We start from the raw sequence: 16,256 nt of genomic DNA, 5'->3' as shown, positions 1-16,256 counted from the left end.
CGGTAAATGATCGACCGAGTGCCATTTGTAGGACACGCCCCATTTAGCTGCTGTGCGTCAGTCAGGCTTCCCGTACCAACAGGGCACCGTCACGGCTTGTATTCACCTGACAAACATTAGCATCAATATTTGTCCCGGAAAAATGTGTACCGTGATGTTCAGTTTTACACGACGACGGGTTGTGTCTTTAATTTGACTCTTAATGAAACGAATTAGAGTACAAACTAATATCTGCTTGTTAAGTCACCGTTCACCTACGGATGCCAGCGAGGTGCAAAACTCATTCAATTTAATTCAGTATACAGTACAGCACTACGGTAACAACGAACTAAGGGACTAACAGACAGCAATTAAATTAGTCGGGTTGATTTTTAATTTTATTGTGAAAAAGCAAAACGCAACAGGTCTTTATGACCATACGTTCAGTCGTAACGCGTTTGGAGCTTTTAACCAGCTGTGTGTTGGCTAGCTAATGTTAGCTAACTAAATTTAACACAAGCAGCAAGCAATTATTTTAAAAATGAGGGCATTTCTTACCTTGCAGCAGACAAAGGTGTGCTTGTTTATTCATGAACTGCCCTTCGACCATGAAGCTTTATCCAGATTTTGGGTTTAGGAGACGAAAACAATAACTTTTCTCCCCCAAGCTCTATGTCCGATTGCCCCACCACAAAGTTTAGCAATGACGACATTTGTAAATTAGGCGTGGACTGCTCTGCGATTGGTCAATGTGTTTCCGTGGGTGGAGCTTATGTAAAGTTAATTATGCCAAAAGACAACACCTGTGTATGTCCTATGTCCACAAATGTTAATGTGTACAAATTTTTGTGAATATTTGTAAATAAAAAAAGCCATCATGGACTTGCTGTGTATTAAAAAATGAAGACAATCACTCGCTGCGAAAAAAACTTTTTTTTTATCTGGGAAAGAAAGCCCAAAATACAACATTCATCACCTGTATGGCTTTGCTCATGACATGAATGGAGACATCTGAATGAGATCACACCTATGATTCCAAATATGGAGGCAAAATGTTCAACCAACAACATCAACCTGACACCGAAGATGACTTGAAATGTTTCAGTCTGAAAAAAAGCTCCAATGATTACATGATTTTCTACTCTTCGGTGATGATTGTAAGGCACTTTGGGGAACAAAAAATAATATATCGTCGATGAAGCGTCATAGTAAAGAGAAACAAAAAAACACAGCCATCAAGTATTTTCCATAAATGCTTTGCTATGCTTGACTACAGTACAAAATATTCCATGAAGTAGGAAGAAGCCCATCCCGCCATGCAACAAGATTCCCGGGAAAAGAGCCACGCAAGCCGGCAAAGACATCTGAAGGCACCTTGGCAGTTTGAATGATTAAAAAAAAAGAAAAAACTTCTAACACAATCTCAATGATTTAGTCAAATATGTGAATATGTGGCACCTGGCACACAAGAAAACGCTTTGGTTACCATGACGACACATCTTTGGCATGAGTAAACACTTTTTTACATTCTTGCAAACAACCCCATACCCTCCAAAAAAGAACGCAACCCAATTTAGACAATAAATCAAGAAAAAATTGTGACTCTCTTAGATGAAAAGAAAGTTTGCAGAACACCCTGAGATGACAATAAAGCTGTCGACAAACTTTTTCTTTAAATGAAAGGGATTTGTGTGGAGGACATGAATGAAAGGTCACTAACGAGCCTTTCCTGTGTGGATGTTCCTATGGGAGTCCATGTGTGGTGTAAGGGAGTGCATGGTGGTGTAAGGGAGTGCATGGTGGTGTAAGGGAGTGCATGGTGGTGTAAGTCCATACCGTTCAGAGGAGTATGCACGGGCACGCTCGCCTTAAGGGTTCACCGTCTGTGCGTGTTGACATTTGACAGCGTTAAACGTGAACCTCGACTGGACGCGCTGGTCAAACTGTGTGTGTGTGTGAGCGGAAGCAACAACACAAGCAAATTATATGCAATACAAGGAAGACAAAGCTCGTGACCATCAGGCACTCTTAAGGCTGCCGAGTCAAGTGGATACAAAAGGCAAAATGAAGCGGCAATTAAAAAAAAAAAAATAGTAACTGAGGAGAAAGATCCCAGCAGTGGAAAGTGATGCTAAGATGCTAGGTGCGGTACGGAGGGGGAGGAGTCAACGTCGTCACCCGCTTTTACATCATCACGCAGTTCTCAGGCTTGACGCCACTCTGGAAGGACAACAAAGGTCAGAGAGTAAAAATAATATACAAATATAACGGCGACAAATGATTTTCCTGCATTATGTTAGATTTTTTTTAATGACTCAAAACTGCTGTAATTTGTTATTTTGTCTGATTAATAACACAATTTTATTTTTTTTACTCACAGTGCGAATGACAAAAAATGACAGCTTCCCAAAAACTGCTGTCATGATGTCAGCAATTTTTTTGCCAATTTAAAAACAAAATAATTAAAATATTCAGTCAAGGGTCCTAATGACAAAAACTGACAACTTCCAAAAATTGTTGTAAAAATATTATAAAAATATGACGGCGACAACTGATTTTCCTGCATTTTTTAAAAAATGACTCAAAACTGCTGTAATTAGTTATTTTGTCTGATGAATAACCCATTTTTTTTGTTTTAACTCACAGTGCGAATGACAAAAAATGGCAGCTTCCCAAAAACTGCTGTCTTGATGTCAGCAATTTTTTTGCCAATTTAAAAACAAAATAATTTAAAAGACAACTTCCAAAAATTGTTGTAAAAATATTCTAAAAATATGACGGCGACAACTGATTTTCCTGCATTTTGTTAGATTTTTTTAAAAATGATTCAAAACTGCTGTAATTTGTTATTTTGTCTGATTAATAACACAATTTTTTTTTAACTCACAGTGCAAATGACATAAAATGCTAGCTGCCCTTAAAGGGGTACTGCACTTATTGTGGCCATCATTTACAATCCTTATGTGAAACATGAACACATATTTCTTTCCCTCTTCTGTGCATTATAACGTGAGAAAACGAGTTAATACGAGCCAACTAACAATGCACGTCATTGGGACACACAAGTCCCAATTTCAACTTAACTCCCTAAAAACTGCAGTAAAAATATCCAAATGATGGCAGCAACACTTGACTTTCATTCATTGTTTCTCCACTTCCTGTGTCTCAATACTTTTGTCCAAATATGGTGTGGAAGCATGGAAGAATCTAATAGGTTACCTGTCTGGGCTCGTTAGCGCCCATGAAAAAGGAATGTCCAATGAGGCCCTCTGTAACGCCGCCGCCGCTGCTGCTGCAAGTGCCGGCGCCGCGGTCCGACGACTGCCCGCACGAGTCGCAGATGACCGTGCGGCTACGAAGGTTGTACTCGTTCTCGCCGCTGGTGCTGTGAGCACTCTGGGGGGGGGGGGGGCACGTTAGGGAATGTTTGAGTTTCGTCACCACGACCGTCACCGTCACTTACCATGTCGTCTTCATCTTCCTGGAAGAGGCTGCGGGTCACTTTCCTGGTTGCCATTTCCTGGTGGGGGGGTAAAGACACATTGTCATTGTTAAATATAGTGTGGCCCCAGGGGGCGGCGGCGGTGTCCGACCTCTCCGCTGGCGTTGATGAGGGTGGTCTGCAGGAGGTCGCCGGTGCCCCACGAGTCCTGGCTCTTCCACACCAGGTCAGACGGGGGGGCATGGTTGCCGCCACCAGAAGCAGCCCAAACCTGCGCAGATTTTGCAGGTCTCAGTTGGGAAGAGTTATGCCCCCCCCCCACAAGGAACGAAGACCGAGGATTCAAATGTCACTTTTTTACATTGGGGTGTTGAATTGTGTTGATCTTACGGTGACGGTGGTCCCGGCTTTCAGGGTGAACTTGTGGGGGAACTTGAACACGATGGGGGCGCCGCTGCCCACCTGTCTCTTCAGCTGCCAGCCGGCCAGCGATTGGTCCTGAGCGTGAGAGCGGGCAGATGATGAAGGGCTTGGAAATATTTGGATTCCAAAGAATTCCGGGAGGAAGTCATCACCTCGTCACTTTTGTTGCTAAGGCGGACAAACTTTCCGTCCAGGTCCACCTCATCCACGGTGATGCGGCCGCTGGCCGAGGCGTGCTGGCTGATGCGCGTCTTGGTGACGGTGCCGCCCACCACGCTGGAGGTGTCGCTGTCGTTGTCGTTGAGGCGCCGCTTCTTGGCCACGCCCGAGGAGGTGCGGCTGCTGGAGGCGGTGGCCTGGACCAGACGGCTGTGGGAGGAGCCCGAGGTGCGGCTCACTGTCACCCTGGCCTGGGGGGGGCTGGGCGACAGGCGCAACCTGAGGGGGGACGAGTTCAGGTCAGGAGCCAATCAAAATTCGGCTTTTTTCCACACACAGTCAATGTAAAAAACTATGTCAATGACATGAAAATTTAATCAAATGTAAAAATGTAAAAAATTACAACTTGAATTTTGTAAAACAAAATCTACACATTTTTGGTAAAATATTTAATTAAAAAAATTTAATTAAAAAATGTAACAAATACGTACGTAAGCTTTAAAAATCATAAAGATTAAAAAATGCATATATATGTATATATATATGATATATACATATATATTAAATTTATATAATTATATATTCAATTTATATTATATTTTAATATTTTTTTGAAAATAAAAAAAAACTCATAAATATATAATAAAAATGATTAGCACCATGGATCCCGCAATTACCATTCAGCATTTGCAGTCCTGCAAATTCAAACAGTTGGAGTAAAATATATTTTTTCATTGTTTGATATTCAATATAATTTCATATTATATTTATATTTAATATTTTTTTAAATGGATATTTTGGTAATATAGGTGATACATGCATACAGCATGTCCAACATGTACAGCCCATGTGTACTGAAATCTTCCTCCAACTGGTGGAACCCAAGACCAGACCCCCCCCCCCATGTAAAAATGGCCCCCACTATTGAAAGCTTTCAGTCTCGTTTTAAAACTTACTTTTGTTCCTTTTTAACTTTTAACTCGGCATGAGTGGTATGGTCCTCTGTATCTTTTGGGCTTTTGTTTTACTTCAAGTTGGTTTTGTTTTTTTTAGTTTTATTTGATCTGTTTATTTTTCATTTATGCTTTTATTATTTTTTTCTTGTTTTTCCTATTTTACTGCTTTAACTGAAGTAAATTTGGACATTCTTCTGATTTCCAATTTGCCGTGTTTGTGCAGCACTTTGGAAAGTGTGTTGATAAAATGTTCTATATCAATAAATGGGATTGCTGTACAGTTATGGACGCTGTATGCATCCCGTGAAGAGGAAAGGTTGGACCCTCACCTCTCTTCCTCGCCCTCCAGCAGCTTCCTGTAAGCGTTGATCTCCATGTCCAGCGTCAGCTTGATGTCCAGCAGCTCCTGGTACTCGTCCAACTGCCTCTGCAGACGAGCCCGCATGTCGGCCATGTCGCGCTCTTTCTCCTCCAGCCGCCGCCGCATCAGGTCGCGCTCCCTGCTCAGAGTCTCTTCCAGCTCGCGTACCTTGGCCTCGCTCAGGGACAGCTGAGAGAGGACCAACCATTAGACCTCCTGCAGGGGTGCGGGCGTGTGGGCGGGCGTGTGGGCGGGCGTGTGGGCGTGCATGTGGGCGTGAATGTGGGCGTGTCTGCACCTGTTTCTGCAGCTGGCTCAGCTGGCCCGACATGCCCTCCATGCGAACACGCGTGTGCTGCAGCTCTTCATGGGCGGCGCCCACGAGGTGGTTGTTCCTGTCGGCTGACTGGCGGGCGTTCTCCAACTGAGCAGACAGGAAGTGGGTGTCGGTTAGCGTCCTTCACTCTCTCTATGGACAAGTCACTAGCTGGTCTCCCCCAAAAAGATTTCCTTCCCCACGTTTGCTGACATACAGCATTTTAAAAAAAGAATCCGTCCACAAATCAACACACGCCGCAGTGTCTAGCTCCACCCCTTTGTGTCCCCTCCCCCTAACCTACCTCATCAGTGGGGCACCAAAAACACCACTTTTAATAGGAAAGAAGGAATAAAAAGCTTCATTATCGCTTCACATATTTAGTGTAACTCATTGAAATCAAGTTCAGTGACCTAAAATAAAAATAAAAAGGCAAAAAATATTTTCATGGTTTAATGTTTTGAAGAATGACAATAAGATAATAATAAAATACAATCATACTGTATGTAAATAACTAAGTAATAATAAGCTACATAGTCATAAACAACTACAGTAAAATAATCTAATAATAAAACTAGGAATAAATATATCATGTATGAATAAATAATAATAATACAAATACAATGTATTTCTCTTTTGTGTGTAAACAAACTGTACAAACATTTGTATTGAGTTGTGGTCTCCCATAGAGCAGCTACACACAATGGTAATGGTAATGGTAATGGTAATGGTAATGGTAATGGTAATGGTAATGGTAATGGTTTTATTTCATTTGAACATGCATCAGATTACAATTGAGTGCATCCCATAATCAGTTCCCAGTTCCACATGTCCAAAAGGAGTAGGAAGAAGCAAAGCTTATTAAATCCTACCCCTCCATCTGGTACTTTTACAATCACTAACTGTTACATTTGTTCACTTCCTGCTTTCCTAATATAGTTTAAGGTTTAAAAAAAATGTTTGAATTTTTTAAAAATATTTTTGATTTTTTTTATATATATTTTTTATTTGTATTTTTAATTTTTTGTTATATATTTTTATTTCCCTGCTAAAACGGTCTGTTTTCATTTATTTCATATCCACTCCATGGTGATTGGTCACACGCCCTAAGTGCTTCTGAACTATTAACCATATAAGGAAATCCGCCCCTCTGTGACATCACAAAGAGGCAGTTTGACCACGCCTTTTGAAAGCGGCCGTTTTGAGCCATCCCAAACTTCTTTCAGGGCTGACTTCCAAATTTAAAAAACCTTGTTATGAGAAACTTTGGCATGGTTTAACAGGAAAATACAACATTGTAACTTCATTTATAGGTCAGAAAAGTGGAAAAAGCATCATAGACTCCCTTTAAAAACACCTTTGCCATCACCACATGGAAAGAAGCAGTACCTTGGAGTTGTAGGTCTTCTCCAGCTCCGCCTTGAAGAGGCCAACCTGCTCCTCGTGTTGCGCCCTCAGCTCGGCCAGCGCCTCCGCCAGCTTGCTCTCGAACTCCAGCTGTCGCCCGCTGTCCACCTCCACCATGCGGGACTCGTGGCGCCGCCTCGACTCGCGCAGTTCCTGCAGCGACAACACGGAGCCTTTGTCACATGACCGGTCAGCCATTTCCTATATTTGGACCTCTCTTGTAGATAAACAAGCTTAGAGCGCTAGCACTAGCGCTAGCATAGACGACCTGCCGAGTAAGACTAGAAAGGAAGGGGTCAAAGGTGAAGCACCTCGTTGTATATGTTCTTCTGGAACTCCAGCTCCTCCTTCAGCGTCTGCAGGCGGTTCTCAGCATCCACCCGCCTCAGCATCTCATCCTGAAGTTGCCTCTTGGCGTCCGCCTGAGCGAGATCCAACTAAGGGAAGCACAGGTTTTAGTCCAAGAAATAGGATTTTCTTCAATTTGTCAGTTGGAAAGAAATATTTGTCAATATACTGCATAAATGTAAAAAATTAATAAAAAATTAATAATTTATTTATTTATTTAAATAAATTTTAAATATTCTAGGAGCCATGGGCTGCCAGACTTTGGACACTATTGGGATTACTATTGGGATTACTACTGGGATTAATATCGGGATGACTATTGGATGTCGTCAGTACCAATCACAGCCAGCAAGTGGCGCACTGGCGCTGCTCTATCATTATCCGTTGACAAGCAACACATCTTCATTCACAATCAGCAGCCTTTTCTTCCATCTAATGTCAAGTTTTGGTGAACAAAAGAATCAAAACAATAATTAAACACGTCTGCTTGCCAATCTAACGGCAACCCATAATTCTGCAGCCGTTTTCCTGGGTTGGCAGCCTCATTTCTGACACGTACCCCCTGCAGATGGGCTCAGAGCCATCCAACATGGCCGCCGCGCCTACAAGGAGGCCCAGGGGTGGATGTTTACCTTGGCTAGCTGAGCCTTGAGCTCCTTCAGCTCCGCCTCCAGGACCCGCTTCTCTCCCAGGGCCGTGCTGAGGGAGGCATCCTTGGAATTGAGCATCGCCTCCAGGTCTCTGAGGCGGGCCAGGGCCACATCCAGGTCGGACTCCTTCTTGCTGTTCCTGCGAGGACACAGGAGGAAGATGTTGAGATGTTTTTTGTCAAGTATAAACAAGCAGAAGTACAGTCCACTCCAGCCCTGGAGGTTAATGAACACATCAGGCTGTTTAGTGGTTGAATATGGCCTATTATAAAACAAAAATATGCATAATCAAGCACATTTTTATGTATTTTTTGCCTGAATAAAAGCATGAAATTATATGATATTCAAGCATAAAAATGAAAATGAAACATAATACAAAAGAAGGCGCTGTGAAATACATGCTATGTAGTATTCTACACTGGCCATCGGGTATCGGTAATGTAACATTAATAAGAATAGCCACCACAGGAAGTACTGTACAAAACGGGGTACTAAAACAATAAAGGACTATTCTATTCTATTCTATTCTAACAAGGAACTCTTCCAATGCTAACACGTGTGAGTCCATATTATGCCTTATTCTCCCTTCTTATGTCCACCATATTACATAATAAAAGGTGTAAAGGTGACTATAGGGGTGTTATTTCATGTCTAGAGGGCTCTCAAATACAAATCAATTATTTTATGTATTTTGAATCATTGATATGATATATGTCCAGGCTTTACTTTTGGCTTCCATGCCACTCCCCTCATTTCTGAGCATCCAATGCCATAATGTGTACCATAGTAAGTGTCAATATAGTGATATACAGTAAAGTCTCGTTATATCGATATCGGTTATAACGAATTACTGCTTATTACGATACTATTTTCATTTTCCGGCAAATTTCTAGTCTTTTATGATATAATTAGTTCCGTTAGTACGATACCCGGTTATTACAATAATCCGGTTACTACGATGCCCTTTTCATCTCCCGCCAGCCAATTTGGTCTGCTTATATCGATACAAAAGCAGCTTAAATCAATCTTTGCTTAAGGATTTCAATACCAAAAAAAGAACACGGCGAACGGCTGCTTCCAGTCAACTTTATTTTTCACACTTCCACCACCAGAGCACAGCACACACACCGATTCCCGCACTTCCTGGTTCACAGGTCATGCTCAACCCGCCCCACATAGCTGGCCAAACACATGCCACGAACGCCAGCATGTACATATAAAAAACAGTGATTATTGCAAGCGATAAAAAGATATCTGAATACAACACAATTAAATACATGTATTTGTACGCTTGTGTCTTCGTTGGAATAGGTGTGTATGCTATGTCAGTTGGTTCTTCTGTTGCAGGCATGTGTTTGGCCAGCTATGTGGGGCGGGTTGAGCATGACCTGTGAACCAGGAAGTGCGGGAATCGGTGTGTGTGCTGCGCTCTGGTGGTGGAAGTGTGAAAAATAAAGTTGACTGGAAGCAGCCGTTCGCCGTGTTTTTTTTTGGTATTGAAATCCATAAGCAAAGATTGATTTAAGCTGCTTTTGTATCGATATAAGCAGACCAAATTGGCTGGCGGGAGATGAAAAGGGCATCGTAGTAACCGGATTATCGTAATAACCGGGTATCGTACTAACAGAACTAATTATATCATAAAAGACTAGAAATTTGCCGGGAAATGAAAATAGTATCGTAATAAGCAGTAATTCGTTATAACCGATATCGATATAACAAGACTTTACTGTATATCACTATATTGACACTTACTATGGTACACATTATGGCATTGGATGCTCATATCACCGAGTACTTTGGTACGAGGTACATTATTAAAAAACAAAACAAAAAAAAAAGCCCTTGAACTGTATTATGGAAAGCAGGAAGTGAACAAATGTAACAGTTAGTGATTGTAAAAGTACCAGATGGAGGGGTAGGATTTAATAAGCTTTGCTTCTTCCTACTCCTTTTGGACATGTGGAACTGGGAACTGATTATGGGATGCACTCAATTGGAATCTGATGCATGTTCAAATGAAATTAAACCATTACCATTACCAAAAAAAAGCCTCCTCAGCAGAAGCAGGAGGAAAGAAGAAGATGGTGAAGAAGAGGTGGTGCATCATGAAGAGCCAAGACAGAAACGAGATGCCTGTCATTCTATTTGCTCCGAGAGGGAAGATCTTCATTATGTCTTATTAGGGACATCTGCTGTGTGCTGCTTTTTAATGTGGCAAAGATACAAGTCAATATGGATCTTATGGACGCCTGCATGCAACAAGCAGCACGCAGAAGCTGGCCTTTGCAGAGCTTCTGAACTGCCTCCACTAAAGTGTGGGGCTCCGGGGGAAACCGGATAGGAAAATTACGTGACGTGGAAGAGGGGAAAAGAATCCAAAAGTGATGCATTACAGATGTATAAAACAGTGCCAGCATGGAAAAGTCGCCTCTGGGGAGCAAAGAAGCCAAAGACTCAATCCAAGCAAATGGAACATTATGTGCAGTAGGTTTGTTACACGAGTAAAAATACAAATACAACATGGAAGGACAATTTCACGATAAAGACTCAACATAGTGTCTTGTCTTCATAGTGAAATTGAGAGATGCACGTCTTGTGCTGGAAGACACAGCCAACCCGAGGAGGGCGGACATTGGAAGTGCCGTCGCTGTATCCATGATGGAACTAGCATAAGCTATATGCGCGATGTGAAATCAAATACGTTTTAAATCCTCAAAATACGTCAAGATACTGCAACTATTACATGTTCCATGTACTTGTTCTTGCATGATCCCAGCATGTACATGAAACGATAAAACACTGTTTTTTAGAGGGCTTTGTCGTCAAAATAGGTGTGTCCCAGGGTATTGTTAGCTAGCTCATATTGAAAAGTTGATGTCAAATTTGAAAGTTAATGATCAACCTCCAGTTTGGAAACAGGAAATGATGAAGTGACTTGCACGTATTTCACCCCTGTGACCGTGACTTTTTGTCCTGGCACCGTTCCGCTGTACTGTAGCGGTTTTGTATCCTTGTTAAAACATATTGCTGCACTACTCCTCCTTCATACCGAAACCAATTTTATCGTCATTTTGTGTCATATTTCAACTTCATACTACAAAAATGACATCTTATCCTGATCATATAACAAGTTTATTCTTGTAAAACTGCAACTTTTTCTTGCAAAAATATGATTTTTTTCCTCTTTTCTCTATTTTGACTTTATTCTTATAGTAGTTTTTCCATTTCTGCTGTTTTTTTTATTTTCAACAATCTTCTTGTGAACTTTCTTTGGGTAATTATGACCTTATTACCATATTATTTTGACCTTGTTAGCATTTTTGCTGTTATTGTGTTTTTTTTGTCAGTGTTCTTCTTAAATTATATATTTTTAAAAACACCAGAGGGCTGCAAAGAGGACACCCGTGGGTTAGGCCCTCGACCAGCCATCATCAAAAGGCAGACCTCGGTCCAGATAAGAACAGAGATGTTCATCTCCACGTACTATTAACACGACTTGTGTTATTTAAAGCTTGAAAAATGACATATGGTGGCTTTAAATTGTCATTTTCCCCACTGAGGGACGAATAAAGATATATCTTTAAATACGTAATAATTTCCAGAGCAACAAACACATAAAGTGTACCAGTATCCGTGCATGCCGCTCCGGCATGTCGTTGGTTGTTAAAGGTTTTTGCTCAGCAGGAGCTAATAAGTCGCACCAAGAAGTCAAACTGTTCAAAGTAGCTATACTTAAAATTACGAGCCCCAAAAACATCCATTTTTTTAGCACACAAAATTCTTGTGTCAAGCAGCAATCAGCATCAAGGTGCCTGCAAGGCACAAGACTGGGTAAAATGACACCTGGCACCGGCAGTAAAGTCCAGCGCTAGGCTGCTGCTGCTGGAACATCAGCACAGCAATGGCTGTCGTTAATATTATAATATTATACGGGTTGGGAGATGAGTACGCACACACACTAACGTGTTTACAACCTGCACTTGATTGTGTATTTGTTGGTGGAATATTAGCAAAACACTCCGACATATTTATCTGAAGGCTCGTACTTCGGTATGAGGTACATTATTTAAAAAAAAAAAAAAACTATTATGGACAGCAGGAAGTGAACAAATGTAACAGTTAGTAATTCTAAAAGTACCAGATGGAGGGGTAGGATTTAATAAGCTTTGCTTCTTCCTACTCCTTTTGTACATGCCGCCACACTAAAGAAAGAAGACTACGACAGCCATAGAACAGGAAATGGAACTTCTTTTTACACTTGATAATGTCACATAAAACACTCACTTAGGGCTCGGACGACGTGTCGACGTCATCGATGACATCGACACAAAAAAAACGTTGAGAACTGCATGTCGATGCGCCTTCACTCAGAATTAGTGGTGGGCAAAACCAGGATCATTACGCTTCATTCAGTAAAAAGAGTCGTTCATTTTGGTCAATTGGTCGTTAGGCTGTGATCTCCCTCTGTGCATAGACCCGGTCAGTCATGTCGAGTCAGTCCATTCACTCATGTTCACGTTCGTTCCGACTCGGCTGTGTCGGTCATGAACAAACCAGCCGGCGGACTGAACGGGTATCTTATGGGCGGTTCAATCGTTCGCAAAAAAGAATTAGTTATTTTGACCCATTCGTTCACAAATGCCACACCACTACTCAGAATCAAAACATGACGGCGGCCGCAGCAACATGTTTCAGTGACTCCGGCCAGAAAAAAAGATCACGCAACAGAGTATCCAAAGTATGGGAATACTTCCCGCCAAAAGGTAATCATGCAGTGGTTTGTCACCTATGCAAAATAGAGATGCACGACTGCGATGCACCAGCACCTACGGAGGAAGCACCCGGGAGGCTGCTTGTGAGGAGAAGACGCCTTTTTTGATTTCCTTGTTTGCAATGATTAACCCCGTCATTCATCCAAAGCGCACCACGTAACTTGGGCTCCAGCCTCGCACACACAGAGCATGAGCCCACACAAAAACACACTCCTCAAATACACGCTACAGTTAGTTTTATATCTATTACTACTATTGTTATTAGTATTATTCATGTTATTATACTTCACTGATATGGGCAGATCATTTAGAAATATATATATTTATTAACCTGTGCATGTGTTTGTGGTTTATGTTTTCAGGAACTAATCAGGCTCTTTCAGGGATTAATCGATGCATCAAAAAACTATTTTCTAAATTAATCGATTACAGAAATAATCGTTTAACCCAACCCTACACTCACGGTACAGTTACTAAAGGCCACAGTTTGTCCCCGGAACAGATCATTTCGATTTCCATAATTTCCTGTAACCTCTTTGACTGATGTAACATCAGTTTCATAATCACATGCATATGCATATTTCCTACATACACTGTGTGTACGTGTGTGTCCTGTGGTGTCACGGACTATTTACATCATGAAGTGTGTGTGTGTGTGTGTGTGTGTGTGTTCCCGCAGGCAAGACAGCCTGTTTATATCATCTAGTCTGATTTGTGTAATGAGAGGGCCTGTGCATAAATAACCTGGAACTCCATGTTTACATCCTGCACCACTCATGTCAGCTCAATGCATGTGTGTGTGTGTGTGCGTGTGTGCGTGTGTGTATCACTCAGCAGTTCTTCCTAAGAACCATACATCTGCAGGAATAATGAGAGGCTTTATCATCGGAAAGGCATGACTTTACCAATATGTTTATTTTTGCTTTGCTGTACAATTGTACTATACTGCCAGCTGTTCCTAATATTCTGGTAACCAAATACTGTGTTCCTGGCAGCTATGAGACAGTTAGATGGAGAGGGTGAGGGGGTGCATTGTGGTGGGAGAGTGAAAAAGAAAGAGGGGAAAGAATAAAGAAATGCGAGGAGAAGGAGAAGGAGAGGGAGGAGGAGGAGGAGAAGGAGGAGGAATGTGTTGGCTCGCCTCCCGGCCTCAGCGATGACTCACAACTATCTTTGTCCACCAAGCCAACCACAAATGAAGCTCACAAAAAAAAAAAAAAAAAGACGCCCTTTCAAGGTTTGCTATGCCGTTGCCAAGACGACGGGCCTGCGAGGAAGACCAGGAACGTCTCAGATGAAATGATTTCCACACCAAGTGAGATGTCAGCACAACTGGAAATGCTGCTAACGCTCTTTGACCTTCAACCATCGACCTACCGCCACAGCGGAAAGATGGAAACGTTTAAACCAGCGCTCCAAATTTGTTGTTTTTTTTGTTTAATTTTTTTATTGGACCTCGGCACGCTCTAAAAATATCAACAAAACACAAATTTTTAAAAAATACAGCAAAAGACAATAAACCTAAATTTATTACAATTGGGTTGGTAAATACAATTATTTTGTTTTGTTTCTCATACGATGACAACTTTAGAAAATATTTTCTTTCTTTAACATTTCAATGTCATTAATTATTTTTTATTTTAATAATTGTGTTTTTCCCTCATAATATTATGGCTTCATGCTCATTAAATGACAACTTTTTTCTTGTCATGTTATGACTGATTCTCCTAATATTTCAGCTTAATACTCACTGCTGTTTTTTTCCATTGTTCCTGTTTGTTGTGTTTTTTTTCTTGTTTAATTGTATTTTTATGTGCCATGGTCCAATAAAAAAATGGCTGGCATACAGCAAGTATTCTTACATTGTTCTTCAACATCTACTTTACTTTGTATATTATTTATGTTCAATTGTCTCATGTAGAATATGGAGTACAGATATTAGCTACAAAATACAGAATTATACTGCATAAACCGTATTTCAATACCATATTTTCTGGACTGTAAGTCACACTTTTTTTCATGGTTTGACTGGTCCTACAACCTATACTCCGGAGCAATCCATCATGAGAGTCACAGACATGCTGGAGCCTATCCCAGCTGTCTTGGGGCAAGAGGCGGGGTCCACCCTGGACTGGTGGCCAGCCAATCCCAGGGCACATATAGACAAACAACCATTCACACTCACATTCATACCTATGGACAATTTGGAGTGGCTAATTAACCTAGCATGTTTTTGGAATGTGGGAGGAAACCGGAGTACCCGGAGAAAATCCACGCATGCACGGGGAGAACATGCAAACTCCACACAGAGATGGCTGGGAAATAAATAATGAATATATTACATATGTACCAATATACATGTATATACATATACATATATATGAAGAGCTTGCAACCAAAAGGCGCTAAATCCATTTTGACTGATTTCGAGAAAATCAATGATTTTTAATTATGCACATATCAATCTATTTGGTCATCAAGTCTATATTGCAAATGAAAGAGCTATCAATATAGGTCATAAAAATGCATGCTATAAAAATCCTGCACACACCATGTATTTTATATATATTTTTTTTATTAATTTTTTTTTCGGATTTAGCGCCTTTTGGCTGAAATAAATTTGAAGTCACCTTTAACTTCTTCAATGGCATTGTTGTAAAAGAATGTAAGGTGCATTAATGTGCTATGCTAATAAAATAATTACAACACAGAAGCCATTCTCAACCTACAATAAAAATGTTATTAAAAGCAGTGCTTATATTTGACTGCACCATGAAGGTGACAGTGACAAAAATCCTCTCATTACAAACTCTTTACATTGTATGTTTTTTAGTACAAGTAAAATAATGTTTCTCATGAAAGTTGGAGGTATCAAGGTAGAGACATGCCTTTTATGGCGTAAAAAAAACTTCCATGTTACAGAATACTGTAAAAACACAATTTGTGTTCTCCTGAATTGCATAACATACAGTAACCATCATACGTGTACTTAATGTACACAAACAAAACAGGATGCGCACTGATACTGGCTTTCTGTATGTGCAGTGCCAAATGTATTCTTCTCTCTGATTGGTCAGATTATCAATAGATGGGAAACTTGGGCCAATCAGAATAAAGAATAAAGAAAGGGATTTAGCTCCTTTTGGTTGAAATCTGAAATGGAAATAGCGCCTTTTGGTTGAAAGCATAAATTTCATATCACTTTTTTTCATATTTTTAAAAATGATTTCAAGACCAAAATATGTGATTTGGATACACATGACAGAGGTCTATTAAACTCATGAAAAACATGCAACTTAGTGAAAATTGGATTTAGCGCCTTTTGGTTGCAAGCTCTTCATATAGTACACACACCATACAATACAATTATATTTAACTTTAGAAACATGTAGCAGTTTGCAATAAATAAAAATGCAAACTTATTGAAATTTGCCTGAAGC

At 40.7% G+C, this 16,256-nt stretch overlaps 1 protein-coding gene across 1 annotated transcript in view; it reads right to left on the bottom strand.

The window, feature by feature from the left end:
* Positions 1-897: 897 nt before the first annotated feature.
* Positions 898-16,256, bottom strand: part of lmna (lamin A) — a 31,997-nt gene continuing 16,638 nt past the window's right edge. Inside the window, exons 3-13 of the mRNA XM_058053627.2 lie at positions 8,024-8,180; positions 7,355-7,480; positions 7,026-7,196; positions 5,619-5,744; positions 5,289-5,509; positions 3,997-4,282; positions 3,812-3,919; positions 3,573-3,692; positions 3,443-3,499; positions 3,199-3,375; positions 898-2,199 (exon numbers count right to left, since the gene is read on the bottom strand). Coding sequence (XP_057909610.2) covers positions 2,164-2,199; positions 3,199-3,375; positions 3,443-3,499; positions 3,573-3,692; positions 3,812-3,919; positions 3,997-4,282; positions 5,289-5,509; positions 5,619-5,744; positions 7,026-7,196; positions 7,355-7,480; positions 8,024-8,180 — 1,585 coding nt within the window. The 3' untranslated portion in view covers positions 898-2,163. The remainder of the gene's footprint in view (positions 2,200-3,198; positions 3,376-3,442; positions 3,500-3,572; positions 3,693-3,811; positions 3,920-3,996; positions 4,283-5,288; positions 5,510-5,618; positions 5,745-7,025; positions 7,197-7,354; positions 7,481-8,023; positions 8,181-16,256) is intronic.

Source organism: Doryrhamphus excisus, linkage group LG5, assembly GCF_037039965.1.
Source record: "Doryrhamphus excisus strain RoL-2023G ecotype Guam linkage group LG5, RoL_Dexc_Guam_v1.1, whole genome shotgun sequence".
NCBI classification, from domain to species: Eukaryota; Metazoa; Chordata; class Actinopteri; order Syngnathiformes; family Syngnathidae; genus Doryrhamphus; species Doryrhamphus excisus.
Note: the sequence above shows the minus strand (reverse complement) of the source record. Positions and strands in the feature narration are given on the sequence as shown.